The 23,075-nt window shown below is 43.2% G+C and overlaps 1 protein-coding gene across 4 annotated transcripts in view; it reads left to right on the forward strand.

Moving 5' to 3' along the window:
- The window catches only part of SLC7A2 (solute carrier family 7 member 2), a 65,513-nt gene that overhangs the window by 31,820 nt on the left and 10,618 nt on the right, over positions 1–23,075 (forward strand). For all 4 annotated transcript variants that reach the window (XM_059685571.1, XM_059685568.1, XM_059685570.1 and 1 more), the window contains exons 2-6: positions 15,357–15,747; positions 16,226–16,381; positions 19,816–19,981; positions 21,198–21,331; positions 22,285–22,507. In XM_059685571.1, coding sequence (XP_059541554.1) covers positions 15,372–15,747; positions 16,226–16,381; positions 19,816–19,981; positions 21,198–21,331; positions 22,285–22,507 — 1,055 coding nt within the window. In that variant the 5' untranslated portion in view covers positions 15,357–15,371. The remainder of the gene's footprint in view (positions 1–15,356; positions 15,748–16,225; positions 16,382–19,815; positions 19,982–21,197; positions 21,332–22,284; positions 22,508–23,075) is intronic.

The following is a 23,075-nucleotide window of genomic DNA, read 5'->3' on the forward strand; positions in this document are numbered from 1 at the left end:
TCAATCCCTAGTAGGGAGTGTGTAGGAGGCAGCAGATGGATGTTTTTCTCTCTCAGATTGATGTTTCTCTCTCTCATGGTTGTTTCTCGCATGGATGTTTCTCTTTCTCCCTCTCTCTTCCTCTCCCTCTCAAATCAATAAAAACATTTTTTTTAAATAGATGTCCTAGAAAAGGACACGACACAGCTGCAGGTGCAGAGACGAGCACTGTAGGAGTGGCTAGTCCTGAGGGAGGCACAGGTTTAATCTGGAAGGAGGGGGTTTTAATGGGACAATGAGCTATTTTCCTTCCCGTTATCATGGTAGAATTGTGCGTGCTTCGTTAGTGATTGGGTGCCTGTGAGCTCACACTCAGAGGTCAGGCCCAAGTCCATGGTGCCGGAGCCACAGATGATGAAACTCTGTTTTGCTGCCTGCAAACAAGGATGTTCCCGCAGGGGTGGGTGGGTTGTTGAAACCCTCCTGTGAAAGGCTGTTAAACAAACATGATCTTTGTTGATGTAAGATGAATGCAATACGGAGGCTGGGTAAGGAGAGTTTAGGGGGCTCAAAGAATTTGCACAAGTTATACCCTTTGGTGATATTCATAGGATGTTTGTCTCTTGGCGACAAGGAAATCATTTGCTTATCCCCTAGAATATTCTGCACTAACCAGCTGGCAGATTCAGTCTGTGTACCCTTGATTTTTAAAGAGCAGACTTCTAACTGTTTACAGAAAATATAGGTATAACTCCATGGACTACATGTAACGGTGCCATTGGGAAAGAAGTAAAGACAAATACAGTCAAAATCCTAGTGGAATGCTGGGTGTGAGGAACAAGATGGGCAGATGGCTACCACGGAAGTTCATTGGAGGTGTCTGACTTAAAAGATGGGAGAGGAAAGGAAGTGGTACGAATCTGTGAAAACAGTAAAGGGGTGTTTGAGTTGAATCTTTATGAAACTTAGTCGGGGAGGAGAAAGAAAAGGGGGAACCCGGTGTGACAGCCACAGGCGGCCGAGGGAAGGCAGAGAGGCTCACTCCCTCGTTTGCTTTTGTCATTACTAGAAGGTGGCTGTCTCACCAGGTGACACAACACACAACAGAAAGGGGACCTGAAGCCCAAATTGGTGAGAGAACTGCAGCTGCTTTTACACTAGTTCACAGTCTCGGGCCCGGATGAAGTCTGTCTCACAACATTAAGTTGTAGATCTGAGTCTGGAGTAACCACCGTGGAGGTCGTCCTGGAGGTGCCCTGAGGTACAGGCAGGGAGCAGAAGAAAGGAAGGAAGCCCATGGAGATCATAGGAACCGCTGATCAGGGAGCTGGACGTGGTTCACCAGCAAAACACTAGCCCATCAGAACGTAGTTGGACAAGAAGTGACCAATTCCCAAAAGGCATGAGTTCAGCAAGAAGAAGTTATGCCTAGCAAACTCCACTCCATCTTTTTCCATGGTTATTAGATTGATAGATTTGGGAAGTTTAAACATAACGTGTTAGGATTTTGGCAAAGCATTTAATAGCATGTGTGAGGATAACCTTGGGACAAGTTGGAGAGATATGTGGGTTTCCAGTTGGTTGCATGAGATGCCCAGAGTGTTGATTAACGGGTCGATACCAGCTTGGAGAGACAGTCTTGGTGGCCTGCCATGGTACTCTGTCCTTGGCCCTGTGGTGTGTAGGCATGTTTATCACTTATTTACTGGGATTGAGATAGAAGACATGCTTATTACATTGGCAATGGCATAAGGATAGGGAGGGTGCTAAATACATTGACTGGCTGATGGACTTGTATTACACATAATCCCAAATAATGTGAAGCTTAAAATTCTGGATTTAGGTTTCAAAATAATCAGTGAAACAAAATGGAATCAAGAAGACCAGTGTATGTAAACATCTTTGGGAGAAAATAAAGACGCCTGGCGTTTTAGTGAAGTATAAACTAAGTATGAACCATCCATTCACTGACCAAATGTTTACTTCTATGTATATTTTAATCACTCTCAGTACATTGGGAATGCAACAAGTGAGTAAAATACAAACTTTGCTTGCCAGAAGCTGTTAGTCTAAAGGAGTGTATTCGTTTCCTAGGGTTGCCATGAGAAAGTACCACAAACTGGGTGGCTTAGAATAAAAATACATACTGACCCACAGTTTTGGGAACCCGAAGTCTAGAATCAAGGTGTCAGCAGGGCCAGCCTCCCTCTGAAACCCTGGGGAGAACCCCTCCTGGGCCCTTGGAGCTTTTGGTGGTAGCCGTGGAGCTTCGGTGTCCTTGGCTTGCAGCTGCATCCCTCCACCTGCCGGGAGCCGGTCCATCCTTGCTGTTTCAAGGGACCTGGCATATATGGCATACGGTTCTTAATATGTCTGCTCACCTTCTTGGCGCTGTGTTTTAACCAAGGTCACCTCTCCGAGAAAGGTTGAATCCCCAGGTAGGGATTTTCCCCTGAAGTTAGGGAGGGAATAAAACCTCTTAACTAAGTGCCAGGCGGGTAATTAATCCCTTTAACTACGAACAATCATGCTTAAACTACATAATCTTTTCTCCCTGGAATGGAGATAAGAAACGCCCTAACCTTTGTAATAGAGATTGATAGGATTGAATCAACTGGTATAAATACAGTTGTAACAAGACAGAAACACTCAGAACTCAGAACACCGAACTAAGGACACAGAACTCAGAAGACAGGACCAAGAGAGACAGAGCCTAGGCCCGGAACCTACAGGGAGCGTTCTCTGGAGACGGAGGAGCTTCGCTGGAGAGAGCATGGCAGGGGATCCTGGACAGAGACTGGCCTTGGAGCCTAGAGACAGAGCCTAGCGGGAGAACATGGCAAGGGATCCTGGACTGAACCTGACTGTAGAGATTGGCAGGAGAACCTGACTGGAACCTGGACACTGAACCTGACTGGAGAACCTGGACAGAACCTCTCTGGAGATCGAGACCAGAACTTGGCTGGAGATCCTGGCTAGGCTGCTGATCAACTGAACACTGTCTCCGTGTCCTTCCTTCTTCGCCGACTCCGTCCACACCTTTGGGGACCCCTGGACCTGCTGGGGCTGGACCCCGGCATCTGGCGCCCGAACAGGGACCCCTAGGTAAGCGCCCTGCACTCGGGACGGATCGGACTCCACCGTAGGAAGAGGGTGGATAGTCTTCGCCGACTCCGTCCACACCTTTGGGAATCCCTGGAATAGGATTCCCTTAGGTAAGCCCCCCCCCTTGAAAACCCCCACACTCGGGACGGATAGGACTCCACCAGGGTGCTACAGACCCCCCTATAGAGGATAAATAGGGTAAGAAGGTGGATAGTACAGAACTTAGATTGAGAAGATGTGCCATACTGAGTCCAAAGAAAAAAAGACTCTGTATTGATCTTTAGATTAAGAAGATGTGCCATACTGAGTCTAAAGAAAAAAGACTCTGTATTGATCTTTTAACATATATGCTTGCTAGCAGAGGAATTAAGGTTACTCCCAGTCAGATGGAACATTTTATACAAGAAATATGTCCATGCTTTTCTGAGGAAGGAAAGGTGCCAGAAAGGTAAATGTAGAGGCATGGGAGAAGGTAGGCCCAAGGAGCCTTATCCTTAACCCCACTGCAGCCTTTCCACCCCGGGAAAGTGCAGGATTGGCAAGCTCTCCCTGGGGTGATAGATCAGGACTCAGGTAATAGCAGAAAGCGCCAATCCTACTCTTAAAATGGATACAAGAGAGCGTTTCAGGTTTTTCTTTTTAATGCTTGCTTTTAAAAAATAAAAAAGGGGGAATTTGCCGGGAGCCGGTCCATCCTTGCTGTTTCAAGGGACCTGGCATATATGGCATACGGTTCTTAATATGTCTGCTCACCTTCTTGGCGCTGTGTTTTAACCAAGGTCACCTCTCCGAGAAAGGTTGAATCCCCAGGTAGGGATTTTCCCCTGAAGTTAGGGAGGGAATAAAACCTCTTAACTAAGTGCCAGGCGGGTAATTAATCCCTTTAACTACGAACAATCATGCTTAAACTACATAATCTTTTCTCCCTGGAATGGAGATAAGAAACGCCCTAACCTTTGTAATAGAGATTGATAGGATTGAATCAACTGGTATAAATACAGTTGTAACAAGACAGAAACACTCAGAACTCAGAACACCGAACTAAGGACACAGAACTCAGAAGACAGGACCAAGAGAGACAGAGCCTAGGCCCGGAACCTACAGGGAGCGTTCTCTGGAGACGGAGGAGCTTCGCTGGAGAGAGCATGGCAGGGGATCCTGGACAGAGACTGGCCTTGGAGCCTAGAGACAGAGCCTAGCGGGAGAACATGGCAAGGGATCCTGGACTGAACCTGACTGTAGAGATTGGCAGGAGAACCTGACTGGAACCTGGACACTGAACCTGACTGGAGAACCTGGACAGAACCTCTCTGGAGATCGAGACCAGAACTTGGCTGGAGATCCTGGCTAGGCTGCTGATCAACTGAACGCTGTCTCCGTGTCATTCCTTCTTCGCCGACTCCGTCCACGCCTTTGGGGACCCCTGGACCTGCTGGGGTTGGACCCCGGCATCCACCGTCTGCTCTGATGTCACACGGCATTCTCCCTGTGTGTCTGTCTTCATCTTATAAGGCCTTTTCCTCGTCTTATAAGGACACCAGCCCTATGGGATTAGGGCTCACCCTAATCACCTCATCTTCATTTGATAACCAGACCAAGAACCTGTTTACTGATAGGTGCTTCCCCATATCTTTTACAGGAGGGCAGTTCATCCGGAACATGTTCACCAAGGCATTTGACTCTGATCCTATTAAAGAAAAAAGTGCCATAAAGGAGTAAACAAACAAGCTCTAGACTAGGAGACAAGAAAGCGGAGTGCTGTGAGAACAAGTGGCAGGGAGGAGGGGTGTGGAGGATGCTGGGAGCTCTCTAGGCAAGGAGGAGGGGTAACTTTCCAGGAAGAAGGAGCAACTATGCAGAGAGTCTGGAGGCAGCAAGAGGCTTCGAGTTCAGAGCAAGTTCAAAGGAAATAGTGTAGCTGGAGGGCGCGAGCAGGAGGCAGAAGATGGGCGGAGGAGAGCCAGGAGCCGGCCAGCACAGCTCTGTGCACTGTGCTGAGGTGGTTTGTGGCATCTATTAAAAATAACACAGCCCTAGTCGGTTTGGCTCGGTGGACAGAGCATCAGCCTGCGGACTGAAGGGTCCCGTGTTCTATTCCGGTCAAGGGCACATGCCTACTTTGTGGGCTCGATCCCCAGTAGGGGGTGTGCAGGAGGCAGCCGATCAATGATTTTCTTTCATCATTGATGTTTTTATATCTCCCTCTCCCTCTCTCTCTAAAATCAATAAAAATATATTTTTAAAAAGGCAAAAAGAATAAATAGGAGTATACAGAATTGGAGGCAGAAAATAAGCAAATTAGACTCTGTGCTTGCGTGACCACATCTGAAATGCTTTGGCTTGTTGGGAGTGTCATTTAACGTTAGGGTTTTTCAAAATGTGCTCCTCGTACTTTAAATTAATGTATTTCTCGGAGAGGAAAGACGTTGTGGGATGATAGCCATTTGGGTTATTCGAATGAGAGGACTTTCCCACCTTTGCTCTTAGGGCAGAATGAGGCCAATGGGCAGGCGTCATAGGGGGGCCTCGGGCAGGGGAAGGGCTTATGGCAGTGGGAGCTACACCAGAGCAGAGGCTGCCTCGAGAATGCGGCCTGCCCTTGCCCATGGGGACGGCCACCTGTCAGAGAAGAAAGGAATTCTGCAGCGAAGGCGGGGTGGGGAACTTCCTCCACGAGGTGTACCCACCAGGGTTTCGTGTATGATGTTAAGATTTCTAAAATGCATTAACATGCCCTTTATAATTAAACATCAAGAGCATTCAAAAGGCTTTAACATGAAATGTCACCGGGGGGTTATTAAATAATGGAATTCACTGAGAAGTCTTTGTGATTCAATATTGGATGTCAGCGACGTCGCAATTAACACATCTCTGCAGCACCACAGCCAGGCACGCGCTCTTCTGAGGCTGAGGTATTAGCAGGAAGTATCTTCATCTCACGTCATGGGTACAACTGTCTCTTTCCTTTCCCTAATGTCCTTCCAGCCGCCCTTGATGGCCTGGTTCTAGCCGCCTCGTTTCCAGGGATCAGTTGCCAGTCATGTACGTTAAGCCAAGTAAATCCTACTTAGAAGTGGTGGTATGTAAATGTGTACGTTCTGTCTTACACCAACTAAGCAGTTTTACCTTCATGGGAGACGGGGAAGCCGGAGACACACAGCGTATGGGAAAGTGTTAATCCTCCCCACGTGCCTCAAGACCCAGGAAACCGGCCAGCTGCCAGGAGTATATTTAAAAAGGATTTCAAGCCCTAGGCTGTTTGGCTCAGTGGATAGAGCGACAGCCTGCGGTTTGATTCGGGTCAAGGACACATGCCGGGGTTGCGGGCTCCATCCCCAGTAAGGAGCGTGCAGGAGGCAGCCGTTCAATGATTCTCTCTCATCGTTGATGTTTCTCTCTCTCTCTCCCTCTCCCTTCCTCTCTGAAATCAATAAAGATATATTAAAAATAATTTAAAAATAATAACAAAAAGGATTCCAGCGTTTCCTTGTCTCTCTTGAAGGAGATCCAGTTCATATTCCACACCAGCACTTCGCAAAACCCGCCCCCTTTCCTCTCTGCCTCCTTCTCCGGGCCAGGTGGATCCTGGGCTGCCCACTTTCCTTCCTTCCGAAGCTCCATTGCATTAATCAGCCAGGCTTCTTGGCGCTACTGTTTCTGAGTGGGTGGTGTGTTTTCTCTTCTTGGAGGCAAAGGAGTCAGGAGTTGACAGAGAAGGCAAGCAAGTCCCTTTCTGCTGTGTCCGCAGTAGCTCAAAAGGCCGGGGAGCAGGCAACACCGGGTCCACCAACCCCGTTACTCGCGTGGGTTCAAGAAGGGGCGTGTTGCAGGGGAGGTAGGTGAGTAACTGGACTGCGGCATTCACGTGGATGACAGCAAAACAGACAGCGAGGAAGGGAGGCCGAGGCCAGAGGGGTGGTCCTGAAACCAGGCGAAGCGTTGGAGCGGTGGATGCTGGCAGGAGGCGGATTGGATCCCCATGTAAGTAAAAAGATCCAAAACCCAACTCGTTCTGCGTGTTCCATACTTCTGTTATTGGGGAGTTTGCTGATGTTTGTAAACATTCTCAAGCATGATTTAAGATCAAGAACACTCGACTGTTTGACTCAAAGAATTCGTTTACAAATCGCTGCACTGCCTGGATTCAAATGCTTGCTTCCTGCCCCAGGCATCACTTCAAGTTAGGGGTGGGAAGTGCTGTTTCCTGGACCCGCTGGAGTCAGAGCCCAAGATACCTTATTTCTCTCTCCGCGCCTGAGCGCTGACTACTCTGAAGGTCAGGCGAAGCAGCTCTTGGAGAAGCATTTCACTTTTCCTTTTTAAAATTTCTAAAGCTTGATCTTTTAGAGAAATTGACAATTCATTAAGTAATTGATATGCCCTAAGTACAATTTCTCCAACTTAAAAGTTGGAGATCAGAATCTTTCTTAACTTTTCTAATAATATTACAAAAATAGAACACACATGGGACAAGAATGTCAGACCTCAGTTTTAGGGACCTCGTCATTACAAGTTATTTTAATTTTTAAAATTCTTAGTTCGCATCGCCTAAACCTAACATTTAGTGGCTCTGCGTGGTGGTGGTGAAGAACGGGCACTGTTTTCGTTGCTTTCTCTGAGCGCACAATAGAAACGTTTTATTCAGACTTCGCTGGACGCCAACAGGAACTTTCAAATCTCTCTCAGCCAATAGCAGTCTTTCCACAAACTGCCAAGATGCCAATGATGCAAGTTCTGGCAACACATTGTTTCTGTATTTTAAGAAGTAACAAATCAGAACATGCTTTTCAAAATTGAAAATATAGTCTTTTATAGAAATGTCTTTTCTGCAAAACCATAAAACGTAAGTACACTCGGTATGTGATCCATCTAAATTTCTTGAACTTGGACTTAGAGTGAATGTGAATTCTTGTCGCATTCCTTCCCTGCCACAGTTTGACGGAGGAACTTTGCCTAGCGTTGAAACAGAAGTGGTTTAATCTTAGCAATGAATGAAACCAGGTTCCTTTGAGGAGGGGTGTGAGGTAGTAAATTGAGGCGGTCCTTCGGCTCTAATGGAAAAAGCATGATTAGAGGAAACCAGTGCTCAAAAGCATTTCTCAATTCTTTGCTCTTGGACAAAAAGAGCTTTCTTGGACTTTAACATGCCTCCTCCATGAACATACTTGTAGCATTTTTAATGGAATCCAGCTACTAATCCAGAAATAAGTTTAAAAAACAAAAAAACAAACAAAAAAAACTTCCTGAGGATTGGCTATAATTCAACAGGGGCCTGGGATCTCCCAGGTCACCTGGATTTCATTGGTGCCCTTGAGTTGGCTCTGATTTGTATGCTGGTGAATTAAAATTAGAATGAAGGCGATAGGGAGTATTTTTTGCTTGTTTTTTTTTTTTTTTAGAACAGTTATGTTTGCCTTTTTATGCAGTTTCTTGAGATATAACACCAAGTGAATCACTTTCTTGTAAGATGAGCAGTTCCCACACCTGTGAGCACAGCAAGATTTGATCCACCACAATCAGAGAAACCTCGAATTAAACTTCAGTGATCTAGGAAGCCCACTCGTCTAGAATATCTTGTGGCATAAAAACGTGCCCGATGTGACTGTTTTCTGGCAGTTCAAAGAGCTTGACATGGCCATTTGGATTATATTCTAGAAGCCCTGTTGACCCCTACTTACCTCTAGCTCTCCCCAGCCCCTGACACACGAGAAACACTCAACAAACGTTAGTCATTTTAATAGTATAGCATTTAAGTAGTGACGGGTGTGGAGTCTTTAGAAAGGGTACCCCCTGATGTTTGGGATGGCACGCCTTTACCCGGTGACGGGCTCGCAGAGGACACCTCCTTCAGTAGCTGGTTGGGGCGAGGGACAGATTGTACCCTCTGGCATGTGGGGTGACTTATTAACCAAAGATTGCTAAGACCTAAAGGGCCAGGCGGCTGCCTGATGCGCAGCGTACCACCAGGGTCCTAGGTTGAGGAAACCGGGTGCAGACTGGCCAGATACTCCTGTCACCGAGGTGCTGAGGGCTCTGTTTCTTTTCTGCACTTTTTTTTTTTTAACTTCTCTTCTCCAACCCTAACAACAAAAGTTGGACAATTTTTTTCATTATTCTGCATCTATTTGGATGAGACAGCTAGGTATGCCTATGCCTTTATTTTTGCCTTTCCTGAAACTAAGTAGATCCCCATTTTGAAGCTGCCTTTACAAACTTTCCAAAATTCTCTATCAGCTGTTCGTTTGCCGGATGTCCTTAGGAAAGTTGCTTGTTTGTGTCTGGATTCCTGTCAGAAGCTTTGAAATAGCTTAACTTTCTGGGAGTGACAATCTATAGAAAAGCCTAAGTGACTGGAATGACCAGTCACTATGACGTGCACTGACCACCGGGGGCAGACACTCAATGCAGGAGCTGCCCCCTGGTGGTCAGTGTGCTTTTACAGTCAACCTCCCCCAGCCAGCCAACCTCCCACTGTCTCTCCCCCTGGCTAGCAGGCCCCAGGCTGGGACAGGGAACCAGGGGTGGGTGGCAGCGGACGACGCCCCATTCCCAGAGTGGCCAAGGGCCAGCTCCCTCCTCGGGTCTGGTGGCCAACCTCCTGTGCCCTGTTCTTCCCCTCCGGCCGGCAGGCCCCGATCGGCCCGCTGCCCACCCACTGCAGTGGCAGCATGGCAGTGAGGGAAGGAGGAGTGGGGGAGCGGGGAACCATAGTGGCAGGGCACCGACGATGGCAGCATCGGAGTTCAGCGTCTGTTCCTTTTGTGCCTGGCTCAGCAACCAGCACCTCCTCTTCGGCCTGGCCCTGATGGGCCTGGCCCTGATTGGCCTGGCCCCAATTGGCCCTGATCGCCAGCCAGGCCTAGGGACCCCACCTGTGCATGAATTTCGTGCACCAGCCTCTAGTTTGATATAAAAGGAGAGAAAATGTAAATGTTATTCCTACAATGTCATGACCTTCCAGTGGCCTCCATTTGTCTTTAATTTTTACCTATTTCTATATTTGCACTTACCTATCTGGAAGAAATTTGGAGGAAGATAACATACAGACAGTTCGATTTGGAGAAAAGAAAAGTTTTGAACCACATATAAATGAAATGTATATGAAAAAGTATCTTTGTTTTCCAAAAAAAAATAAACATTTTAGGTTTGAATGCAAAGGTTTTTGGTTGTTTGGTTTGATTCTTTACTAACCAGAGCGAACAGTTACCATTTCAGATGATCTTTTATCCTGAATTATACTTTTGGTGTATTTTTTGAGAAATTAAACTCTTAAATGTAAATCAAAATGAGAGAAATGTCACCAATCCCATGATATTATGCCCATATTTTCTTCTCCCTTCTATTAAATTATTTAGCATATAATAAAATTTTAAAATGTTTTTGAACCTTAAAGTTGTAGAAATGTGGTTGATGGTGAGTTTGCAGATTGCCAAACCATAAGGTCTAGTTTAAAGAATACACACACACACACACACACACACACGCACACACACACACGCGCGCGCACAATGCAACCAAGATCCAAGTTCTATGTGGTTTAATTTCTTTTTCCCTGTCGGTCCAAAAACAGAAAGTGCAGATGTCTCCCTATGATACTAGCAACTCGAACGAGGAAGGGAAATTTGGTTATAATTAGGATGAGCTAATTTGTTGAGGATTTGCTGGAGCGCCTGCCTGCCCCACCGGCTTGCCACAGCTCTTTCTCCTGTAAGATTTGTTGACAGGACCTGTGATACTGAGACGGAGAATTAAGTTTGGAAATTCAGCCTGACTTAGCGGAGGAGAGGAAAGATTCATTTCTATGCCACTAACTGCCTCATCAGGCTCCTGAACCAGAGTAAAAATCCAGGACTGATGTTTGACTGCAATTTGCAGATTTGGAAAGATTCCTGTGGTCAGCGGAAAGGAAATCTGCTCTGTGGTGGTGTCGTATCACCAGGGCTAGGGGTTTACTTGACCTGCAATTCTGTGCTGTCACATTTACAGCCTGGATTGAAGAAGGTTGAGAAGGAGGTGCTGAGGAAGGAATTGAGCTTTGGGGCAGGAATTAAAAGGGGCTCCAGCAAGGAGTTAGGTTTCTTGAAACTGTTTACTTACGGTGGGGGCTGTGGAAGACCCGCCTGTATCATCAGGGTCGTTTGAATCATTCGGAGATGTTTGTACTGCAGAGTCTATTACAGATCCCTCCAGCCTGCCCTTGGCTAATTACATTTCCAGATTTAGGCTGAATATTTGCAGATTTTTCTTCTCAATAGAGAGACCACTGTCTTAGCAATAAGTAAAGTTATTATTTATGGAAGAAAGGTACACATCACCAGCCACTTGTGACCTCATAGGAATGTTGATTCGAGTTTTACATTCAAAGGGGAAGGCCATGGGTATGAATGTTAACGGAGACCTCTGCATGCATGTAGGTTCCCTATTAAATACCAGTCCTTGGTCACAGTAGCAGTAGCTGACAGAGCCTTTGGAAAAACAAAGCCTGTACTCTCCAGGCCAATAGCACTGTCTTTAAAAGCCCTGCGTCTTCTCCCTACATGGTGTGTTGTGGATGAGACAGTCAATGGGCAGAGGGTGCAGACCTGAGTCAAAGGCTAAGTATGAGTGGAATTTCCTTCAGCAATGAAAGAACCTTGTAAAAGTGAGAATACGGTCATCACCATTGCACACAAGGAGCGTATCTTTTCAAAACGTTTTAAAGGAAGAGTTACTCAGCTTTTAAAATATGTCAGTGTCAAATTGTATCACTCAAATTCGACACAGACACCCTGCTTTTTTTCATTCTTCTGTTGCCATAGTACGTTCATCTATCAGTCCGTCTCCACAAAAAACAAAAGCACAGGATTCCTTTTTCTTTATTGACTAAACAGTGTCTGTTGCACCTGCTAGGACTTCACAAATGTTTGGTTAACAATGATACATCAGGTTGACTCAGGACGTTTTACATTGCGTTTCTCCGTCCCATTATATTTCTACAAAATTGATATTGTGCCCGGGCTTTTTGCCATCAGTATTTTATCAGCTGTGCATAGCTGAGAGTGTTTGCAGAGAGCACTGCGTAACCTGTCGGTTCTAGGAAGAGTTCTTGACGTATGCTTTTCTGGTACTTAAAAGCTAACGGAAGCTTAGCAAACGCAGCTTTATCTTATTTCCTGAGGGCAACATGGAAAATGGCCCAAAATACTTTCCAGCAATCAGGTCCTATCTGATTAGAATGGCACATTTCTGTAAAGAACAGCCCTGCTTCCTGGGTACTGTAGAGTGAATTAAATTCACTTTCATATTGATGAGATGACGGTAACGTATTCATTTTGGGTAACTGTTGACAATAAAAGTTTTCACTATTTTTGACATTTTCAAAGGTTTGTTTATTGGTTGGCTTGCTTATTCCCTTTCATTTTTTATACTGTTTATTTTGTGTGTGTAGAAGGGGGGTGTAAAATAAATTTCACGAAGAACAGTATGACAATAGTACCAGAAAAAAAGGATTTTTCAAAAAAGAAAACTTACCCACAATCCTATCACACTCCAAAATTTCTTAATTGCCCCTTCTTTATTTCAGATCCTTTGCTTAAATAGTTAACCATTATAGAATTTGTGTCTTTTCCTAAAAATTGAGGTTAAGTGTTTTATCAACTTTGTTTTATCTAAAGACAAACATGTATCCGTCATTTTTAATATCAGCTGTTTGCTAATGTTGTATATGACGTGCAGCTTTTACATGATCTTAAATTATTATGAAATTCAGTAAATTTTCATTTCTGAGCTTTTTAAAAATTGGTAGTTGTCCCTAAATCTTGAATAAAAACATTTAAATGTTAGAGAAGGTCAACATTTAGTAATACCTCAGTTCCCCCCAGCTCCCCCCACCCCCCACACACACACCTCAGTTGACCTCTATTTAACTTCAATGTTTTACTTTTAAAAAATATATATATTTTTATTGATTTCAGAGAGGAAGGAAGAGAAAAGGGATAGAAACATCAATTATGAGAGAGAATCATTGATTGGCTGGCTCCTGCACACCCCCTACTGGGGATTGAACTCACGACCCCGGCATGTGCCCTGATCAAGAATTGAACTGTGACCTCCTGGTTCATAGGTTGATGCTCAACCACTGAGCCACGCTGGCCGGGCAGTGCATTTCACTTCTTGATTCTTTTTTAAGCAGCACACTTTCCTACCTCATCTTCTATATGTATTATATGAGAAATAGCTTGTCAAGGGTTAGTTGTAGAAATTAATACACATTTGATTGATAGAAATATTGATACCTTTTGACTTTGGAAGCCAGGATATTGACAACATTGGAGATGGCATTCATCTGTATTTCCAAATTCTCCACCAAGTATTTGTGAAGTGCCATGCTTGGCATTCTGTCAGGTTTTGTGGAAAATACTGATGTGCAAACTTTATTGTTGCTGTAAGGAACGTTTCACTCATCTTTGTTTTTCTTTAGGATTTTTCTCTGTATTCTTTGAGCTGCTTTCAATATCAAGGACTTGTGTTTGCAATGATATGTGAATAATGTTTAGCGAGCTAGCTTTATCTACTAGGTTTATTGTGAAATTAGATTATTCACATCCCAGACAAACATCTGTTATGAGCAACTAGTCATTTAGATTTAGTATAGAAAATTTATCTTTTTTATTTATTATTTTTAAATAAAATAATTTTTAATAATAGAGTTGTTTTAAACAGAGATTAAGGTTGAGAACTGTTTATAGGGTTATTTTCTAGGATAAGAAACCTCTTATTTCTCCCTCTCCCTTCCTCTCTGAAATCAATAAAAATATTTAAAAGAAACCTCTTAAGTTCTTTGGAGAAGATTCCAAGTTGTGACCTCATGAGTTAAGGTTATTGATAATGAATGTCATGAGATTGAAGGGGATGGCACTCAACCTCTAGTTCAGTATAACTGGCAAACTTGAATTTGAACTTCCAAAAAAATAATACAGTTGATTTTATGCACCAATAAGCTGCATATACTATTCTATTCCCTATTCCTTAGTTATTTCCTAGTCTGCTGAGTTATATGTCTCTGTAGACAAGGCCATGTAGATTTTGATTTTTGTACTTCTTTTGCACATAATTTGTACATATTCATTGGAGATGAATTAGAAATACACATTAGGAATATAATGAATATTATATGAAATACACAGGAATAAAACTTAGCCCACCACCCAAAGATCACTAATGTTAATATTTTGGTATAGTTTGCTTTAGCCTTTTTTGCTGTAATAGGTGCATTTTTTTTTCTTACCCAAATCCAATTTTTGTTTTATAACCTAATAATATTTTTTTTCAGTGCTAAGTTTTTTGGGCCTGTTTGGAGTGGGGATTGGGGGGTGGGGTGGTTGCAGAATGAGACTTGCTATCTACTTTATTCATTGCATTTCAAAAGAACACATGAAACTTGATATGGACTTTGGGTTAGTTAGTATATGTATTTAGAAATCTCAAGTAACTATAAATAAGCATGTGTATTTCACTACAAATTCATACTTAAAGCATAGTAGGATAGCAGTTTTAGTTAGAAAAATCCAAGCATGTTTGGGGGGAAATCTTTTTCTTCTAAAAGGTTCAAATGACTCCACATAAAAGACAAAGTGGAACAGAATGAAATGAAAACAGAGAAGCTAAAACACATATTTGAAATGCATGTTCATATCCTGAAAGCACATATTTGCTAAAGCTGTAGAATACATAATGATGGTGAATTTACCTGCCTTTCCCATAGCTGGCCTGCAAGTCTTCTAAAGCTGGAGACTATATCTATGTACCATCCATTCTAGACTTACTCTTAGCACAATTCCTGGCAGATAGTAACACCTACAAAACATGAGTTGAATGAATGACTGAAGAAAAAGAAAAGAAAAAGAGAACCAAAAAGATGGGGTCCTTCACCCCTTCCTTGTAGTGAAGACCAGTTAACCAACTTATGGAAAATAGATTTATCAGCATATCTTTAAAAATTGTAGCAACAAAAATAGCAAATCTTTTTTAATCACTCCGAGCTCCTACTCCTTTGCACCCCAAATAAGCCCTTGTCTCAGCCCCTTATAAAAGGGCATATCTAAGTGAACTCTGAGAAATCCCCCGCTTTGGCTCATGAAGCCCTCCTGATTGCTCTCGGCCACACCTCCAGCAACTAGTGAACAACAGCAAAAATCCAGGCGCCATAATTGAGCTGAGATGCTAGGCCTCGAATTGGAGGGATGATGATGCCAGACCAGCCTCTAACGCCCTCCCTCCTCTCTCTCCCTCAGGTTGACTTTTTCACCATGATCCCCTGCAGAGCAGCGCTGTCTTTTGCCCGATGTCTGATCAGGAGAAAAATCGTTGTCATGGACGGCCTGGAAGATTCCAAATTAAGCCGTTGCTTATCCACCATGGACCTCATTGCCCTGGGGGTTGGAAGTACCCTCGGTGCTGGGGTTTACGTCCTGGCTGGGGAGGTGGCCAAGTCGGATTCAGGCCCCAGTATCGTCCTGTCCTTCCTCATCGCCGCCCTGGCTTCGGTGATGGCCGGCCTCTGCTACGCTGAATTTGGGGCCCGAGTTCCCAAGACGGGGTCCGCCTATCTGTACACGTACGTTACCGTTGGCGAGCTGTGGGCCTTCATCACCGGCTGGAACCTCATTTTATCCTATGTGATAGGTAGGTTTCCCAAACCCCAGCTAATTGTGTGGCGTGGTAGCATAGCACTCCCGAGTCCCAGGCCTTGGGGCTCCCTTGTAGGTCTGCGTTGGTTAATGACCATGGTCTGGAGTGTGAGAATCACATGATCCTTGCGTGCCTCCTTTTTCTCATCTCTACAATGTCTCTCCTTCTCACTGCACAGCTGGGCAATTTTACCTCATCTCTGAATACGCCGCTTAGTGGATTTACAAACCTCTTTTCAAAAATATAGCTCTTTAGTACAAATAAAGTTACCTGATTCCGCAGGTGATGGATTGAGCATTTGATTACTAGGTTATGATTATAATATTATGAAATAATTGTATGTGGGATGAAAATGGTCAAGTCAGTCTGAACTAACTAACCCATGTGTCTCCTAGAATAGAGTAGCAATTGATGTTATGGTCATTTTCGCCCCGTGACCGTGTATTCTCTGAATGTCCTGTGTTTTGGGAAGGTACATCAAGTGTTGCAAGAGCTTGGAGTGGCACCTTTGATGAACTTCTGAACAAACAGATTGGCCAGTTTTTCAGGACGTACTTTAATATCAATTATACCGGCCTTGCAGAGTATCCGGACTTCTTTGCCGTCTTCCTCATATTGCTTCTATCAGGTAAGAAAACCAGTGACACTCCTCCCTACATTGAGCTAGACTAATTGTCCCAGGAAAGTAGATTACCACTGAAATGGGGGCCTGCGTTCCCCAGACCAGGCAGCATATTTCTACACTTAGATTATCATTGGAGGTCCCTGGGCCTGGCTAGAATCCCATGTTATCTTAGGTGATAGGCATGCTTCAGAAAGACATCTGAATTGTGTCGAGTGGTAGAAATAGCACTTTCATGTTCATGGCACTTGGAATGCACTAAATAATAGCAGGAGGCCCATCAAACTTACAATACTCATTGGAGAGTTGCAGAAATGGCAATGAAGTTTCAGTGAGGAAGAATGTATAATATTTGGCATTATTTCGTCTTGTTATATACAGTTGAGGATATTGACAAGCATACGATTTCTAAAAGAAACTCTGTCTTTCCATTCATGCCATTCTCTATATATTGTAGGCATCTGGTGGGTTCTCTTCGGCAGTGTTTTTGTTTGTTTGTTTTGATTTTTTTGTTCTTTTCCTGTTATTTTTTGGTGTAGACATCATAGAGGCAAACATACTCGGTACTAGGGTTGTTTTCACCAGCACTGTGGCATAGTGGTTGAGAAGGGCACAGGGAATAGGGTCAGAGAAGCCAGGTTTCTCCTTCTACTCTAACACTTAGAGTCTTTCAAACATTGAGTGACTTCATTTTTCCATGATGCAGTTTGCTCATCCATAGATACCAGTGTTTCTCTTGTACAGGCTTCCTGCTTGGTACCCAGTAAGCACTTAGATGGAAGGCGGTTTTGCTTTGTAGGCATAGTTAACCCCTGCTGTCCCCTTATGTTGCTTGTTTTTAACTATTTGAACATTTTCTATTTTGATTGCAATCCCCGCCTGCATTCCTGCTAAAACCCATCAAGGATTGCACTAAGAATAAAATCCACCTTTTTTCCACTTCCTACTTGATATACACTGGTAATCTGCCCCTTGCTGTCCTAGCCAACCTTCTCTCTAACTCTGTTCTTCCTTGGTTACACACATTCTATAATGAATGTTTACTTGTAAAGTTACATATATAGTCTTTAAAATAGCTTTACCCTTTAAAAGTTGGTTGTTAATGAAATGTGTTGTAAAGGGATAGGGCTAGGGGTATGAACAACAATTATAGATCTAAAATATTTGGCATTTTGCTCTAATATCAAGAAAAATCACATTAATTGTTTTTCAACAGGTGATAGGTTTTGTTTTGGTTTCTGAACAGCCTAGGTAACATGAATTAGTTAGATCATATTTTATTTAGGGATGGTTTCAATGAACTTAAAGTAGTCAGCTGTAATCTCTAAACAATGAGAAGCATGTAGCTATGACACAGTTAGGATCACTAAATTCCACAGCAAGACAGAGGCCTTGGCTTGCCTCTTTTGTGGAGTTCTTGACTATCGTGTCTTAACTTTAAATAGAGGCTAAACTTACAAGCGAACATTGTTCTTAGAATCTTTGAAGATCAAAACCCCCTATTACAAATCTGTATTCATAGTGTGATACCAAATATCTTGGCAACTGAAGCTGTTACTTCTTAAGGGCCCAAGGAAAGTTTATGCAATATTTGGATGAGATATTTATTGCTCTCTAATCTACTGGCTGGAGATGGGGATCTCAGAATAGAGAGGGCACGTGGGGTATTGGGGAACTTTTCTAGGGCATGACAGTGGCTTTGCTACTTTCCAGTGTGTATAGTGGCATGGAGCGTCATGTATATTTCCTGGGTGAATAGTGGTTCCTGAGCTGACAGGGAGTTACAGAGTCATAGTTCTACTGACTATACAATTTTCCTTTATGTTGTTAATGTAGTTATATTAGTGCAAATTCTGGGAATTCTAAAGGAAGAGGAATGAAATTTGGCTTCTCTCACCTCTACTTGTAGAGTTGTGCTTACTAGATGAGGGGTGTGTCGATGAGAAAGAAGCAAGTAAACATAGGGTCTAATCCTTTCATCTCAATAATTTCCTCAAAAGTGAAAAATAAATTTTATTTGATTATACTTATTCATATCTATATAAGGTGGATTAGAGATATAAATATAATCACAAAAATACTAGAATACAAAGGTCAATGCTTTGGGGATTAATAGTAGGGAAAATCTAAAGGTAGAAACTAAAAAGGAAAACTTTATATTCTAAAACATTAATATTAAAAGCACATGATAAACTGGGAAAAACGAGGTAATACATGATAGACAGAGAGGTTATAGCGTTATTGTTATATAAATACATCTTAAAAATCAATATGAATAAGAATAGCCTAACAGAAAAAAATGGGCAATTTAAAGAGGGCCAAACATTATGGAGAATATTTTGATAATATGAACCAAAAGCCTTGTATAAAAGTACATGGCCTTGATACAATATTAACTTTTAGAAAATTATTGTCAAGAAATAATTAGAAAGTGTCAAAAGATATTTATGTCAATATTGTTTATAGTAGTAAGAAACTAAAGTGGCCTGGTTGTCTCTAAATAAGTGATTAAAGTGCAGTGTCTCCATATAGAGGGAGAGTATGTGGCCATTAGAAATGTATTTGTTTCCCTAGCTGATTTGGCTCAGTGGATAGAGCGGTCGGCCTGTGAACTGAAGGGTCCCAGGTTTGATTCCAGTCAAGGGCATATGCCTGGGTTGTAGGCTCAATCCCCAGTGTGGGGTGTGGAAGAGGCAGCCAGTCAATGATTCTCTCTCATCATTGATGATTCTCTCTCTTTCTCCCTCTCCCTTCTTCTCTGAAATCAATGAAAAAATATTTTTAAAAATGTATTTGTTGACATGGAGATGTGTGTGTGTGTGTGTGTGTGCGGGCATGTGCGCGCGCGCGCATGCGCACAAAATTCTGGACAGGAGATTACACTTGATTTTACTTCCTTTATATGTTGTTTGTGTCTTCGAATTACTTGGATAGGAAATTGATTACTTTTACAATCAGAATATGAAATAAAACTGTAAAAATGAGAATCGACCTAACTATCCTTTGGACATGACAATTAAAGAATTGTTTTTGTTTATGTGTGTAGTAAATATGAGGCAGACATATGATTGAGCTTTTCCCTTCAAAATTTTGCAGCTTAATTAACCTTGAAATGGCTTTAGAACAGCAGTTCATGAAAACTACGTTACTTTACCTCTAGCTTTCCATTGGTAGTAATAGCCAAGGTGATGAGATTTGTCTGTTTCTAGGCTGGTGTGGTGTCTTGTAGCTGTGAGCACATCTGCCTTCTGGTTGGTTGAATTCAGAGATACTGTGTCTTAGTTAGGCCAGCGAGTAAGAACTCACAACAGAAAGGGATGAATATGACTTAAATATGTGAATGCTGGCGAATAACATCCTAACGCCGGGAACTGCCTCAAAAAGCCGTTGCCTCTCCTAGAGCTTAGGTCAGACTTAACACGCCCTTTCTTTTCCCATAGGTCTTCTATCTTTCGGGGTAAAAGAGTCTGCTTGGGTGAACAAAATCTTCACAGCTGTCAACATCCTGGTCCTTCTCTTTGTTATGATTGCTGGGTTTGTGAAAGGAAACGTGGCCAACTGGAAGATTAGTGAAGAATTTCTCAAGAATATATCAGCAACTGCCAGGTAAAATATTGGGGGTTTTTCCTCCTCTTGTTCTCTTTTTCTTGGGTGTTGTTGTTTTCTTTAATTTACTCACGTGTGTCTTATTTATGTTATCTTTTTTTCTAGAACAATGGTTCTAGAAGCTTTTTGCTCTGGAGACCTTTCTGAAGGTCTGTTCTATTCCAAGACTCTTCCTCCTGCTCACTCCTCACCCCCACCCCCATCCCTGCCCGCCCTGCCCTGCAGAAATGAATGCATAGGTGTGCTCACCATTGAGCTGCTGTGGAAGCCATGCAGCTGCTGGTTCTCACGCTCTGCTCCAGGGTGAGGGGAGGGAAAGGGAGACTCTAACCCCTGGGAGAATGCTTTTATTTTCTCCCAAAGGTTTGCCACCTCCGCATAACAAGGAGTATTTTTGAATCATTCATCCTTCATCCTTTAGTTTGCCTGTTGGGACCACCATTCGGTGTCCTTGCATCTTTCCAGGCTTGTAGTGAATTTCAGGCCTTGTTTTTTGGAGAATGTTATTAGTTGCATAAGCAGACTTGTCCTTGCATTTCACTTTAAACTAGATATTCTCAAAAATTAAGTAAATAATAATATAGAAAAGGTTTTATTCTGAGGTGTATTTAATCATAATTCTCACTTGTGCATGTAAAATAAGATTACAAAAGTATCGATTATATGGAGTGAGGTATATCTACCTGTGTTTCTTTACATGAGTTGTTAGTAGTCGCTCTGATGAAGCAAAAAGATTATATCCTCTGGTTTTATACAGTTTTTAACATGCAAGGACATGTTCAACTTTAGTATTGTTAATCAAGCCGAGAGAATTCTATGTCACCTTTTCAGATGTCTTTGTAGTGAATTTTTCACTGCTGCCCAACTGTCCATAAGAAGAGGAAGTGTCCTGACTTTATTTCAGATCAGGGTCTCTAGATAGATTGTCTGTTCTCAAGGTCCTGCCTGGCTGTGAGTTCCAGCCAGAGGGGTCTGGGCCGCGGCTCCTGCTGTCAGTCAGCCTCTGACCAAGATCAGTGTTGGTGCCCCCGAGAGGATGCTGTTGTTGGGGATACCGCTGTGTTCTCTAGGACAGAGTCAGAGAATCAGGGTTTGCCCTTAGTGTATCAGCTTCGGAGCTGATGAGCACACAGCCTCCTGAGGAGGCCGGTTCAGACACGTCACCAGAAGCAGTGTCCTATGAAAATGACTTTGCGACGTTTGTTCTCCCCCTTAGAGAGCCGCCCTCTGAAAATGGAACAAGTCTCTACGGGGCCGGTGGCTTCATGCCGTACGGCATTGCGGGAACGTTGGCCGGGGCTGCAACCTGCTTTTATGCCTTTGTGGGATTTGACTGCATTGCAACAACTGGTAAGAGCAGAGTCCTGGCTCCAGGTAGAAGGGCGAGGGGGCTCTTTGTACCACATGAGTACCCATGGGTGGCAGCAGAGGGTCCAGGAAAGAGAATAGGATTTGGACCGGGTTCCAGACCCAGTTGTGACACCTGCTGTATGTGACAAAAAGAAACTGTGTGAAACAGCCTGAGCCTTGGTGTCCATGTTGGTAAAATTGGGAGAGTGGTGCCTGTCCCTCAGATGTTAGGCAGGTTACCTAAGATACATATATCCTTTGAGAGAATACATATAAAAACATTTTGCAAGCTGTCCAATTCTTTTTAGATGTTAGTCATAATTCCTATCCTCAACCTTCTAACTGGATGTGCTATCACAGTGAGTAACCAATGATAATCACACTCTTACATGATCTCTTCTCTATTAGGACAATATATTGTGATCACTCTGTCCTCTTTATCTTATACAAGGATATCATCAGGCCAGAATCACTCTCCAAGAGTCTACTCTGGGTTCATATTTTTTGCCTGGCTTATCATCTATCGTGCTTTGGATGCTTCAAATGCCAAGTCTTATCAGAAGGACCCAAAGTGTTCTATTTTCTATTGAAACTAGAGTTTACTATAAAGTAGGTGGATGGGGTAGAAGTTTATCTGAGGCCTTCATATTTAAGGGCCTACAGAATGACGGGACAGGCGTTTAATCTCTGTGGGTGAATCGTTTCAAAATGGATTCAGACTGCCTACCTACCACTAACCATTTAATAGTGCTGGTATACCCAGTTTTTTCTTTCTGGAATTGGACTTTTTTGTGATAGCCGAGTATCCTCAAGAGGAGAGAGAATTTCGTGTAGAATAGGCTAAGAACACGGAAGGGATAAAAGCAGAGTAGAATGACCATGGAGGAGGAGGAAAATGCATGGCTTACCTATTCATGTTTTATTCAACGCTGGAACCTTTTATGTTTCCTTAGGTGAAGAGGTCCGGAACCCTCAGAAAGCTATTCCTATCGGAATTGTGACTTCTCTGCTTGTTTGCTTCATGGCCTATTTTGGGGTCTCTGCAGCTTTAACACTTATGATGCCTTACTACCTCCTCGATGAAAAGAGCCCCCTTCCTGTAGCATTTGAGTACGTCGGATGGGGTCCCGCCAAATACGTCGTGGCTGCGGGCTCCCTCTGTGCGCTGTCAGCAAGGTACATTGCATTGCCCCCGGGGCAGGGGCTGTTTGGGTTTCTGCAAAGTGTAGTCCATGTTTAAGAATTCCTTTTGTGTATTTCTAAAATAATCCTGATTTCAGGAACAGATTATGCAGCTATGTATTCTCTGAATAGTTTGCCCAGAACTGCTATCTTTTATCTTAAGTGATAAAGTCTTTTTCCCCCATCAGTCAAGAGTCAGTTTCTCAAGATAATGCTGGTCCAAGCTTCAGCAAAAATACAATACAGGATTGAGATAGGCATCCACATGCCTATACATATGTGTCACACGTATTCATATATGTGTGTATTATCAAACTTTAGGGTGCTTATACTAGTATGTTTCCATGTTGGCCCAGACAATTGAAACCCTAGGTGCAGACTTGATATTGTCTTTTAAAGTAACCTCAAGTCCATGGGCGTGGAAGCCGTACGCTGTGGCATTGTTAAATGTAATGTGCTTTTTATTGGGAAACACTGAGACTTTTCCATGTAGCATTGATCAAAGTGGACTTGGTCTGGAGAAAGAAATGACCCTTCTCAAATTCATGGTGGAAATTTGTGT

The sequence above is a fragment of the Myotis daubentonii genome, chromosome 2 (assembly GCF_963259705.1).
Source record: "Myotis daubentonii chromosome 2, mMyoDau2.1, whole genome shotgun sequence".
NCBI lineage: Eukaryota > Metazoa > Chordata > Mammalia > Chiroptera > Vespertilionidae > Myotis > Myotis daubentonii.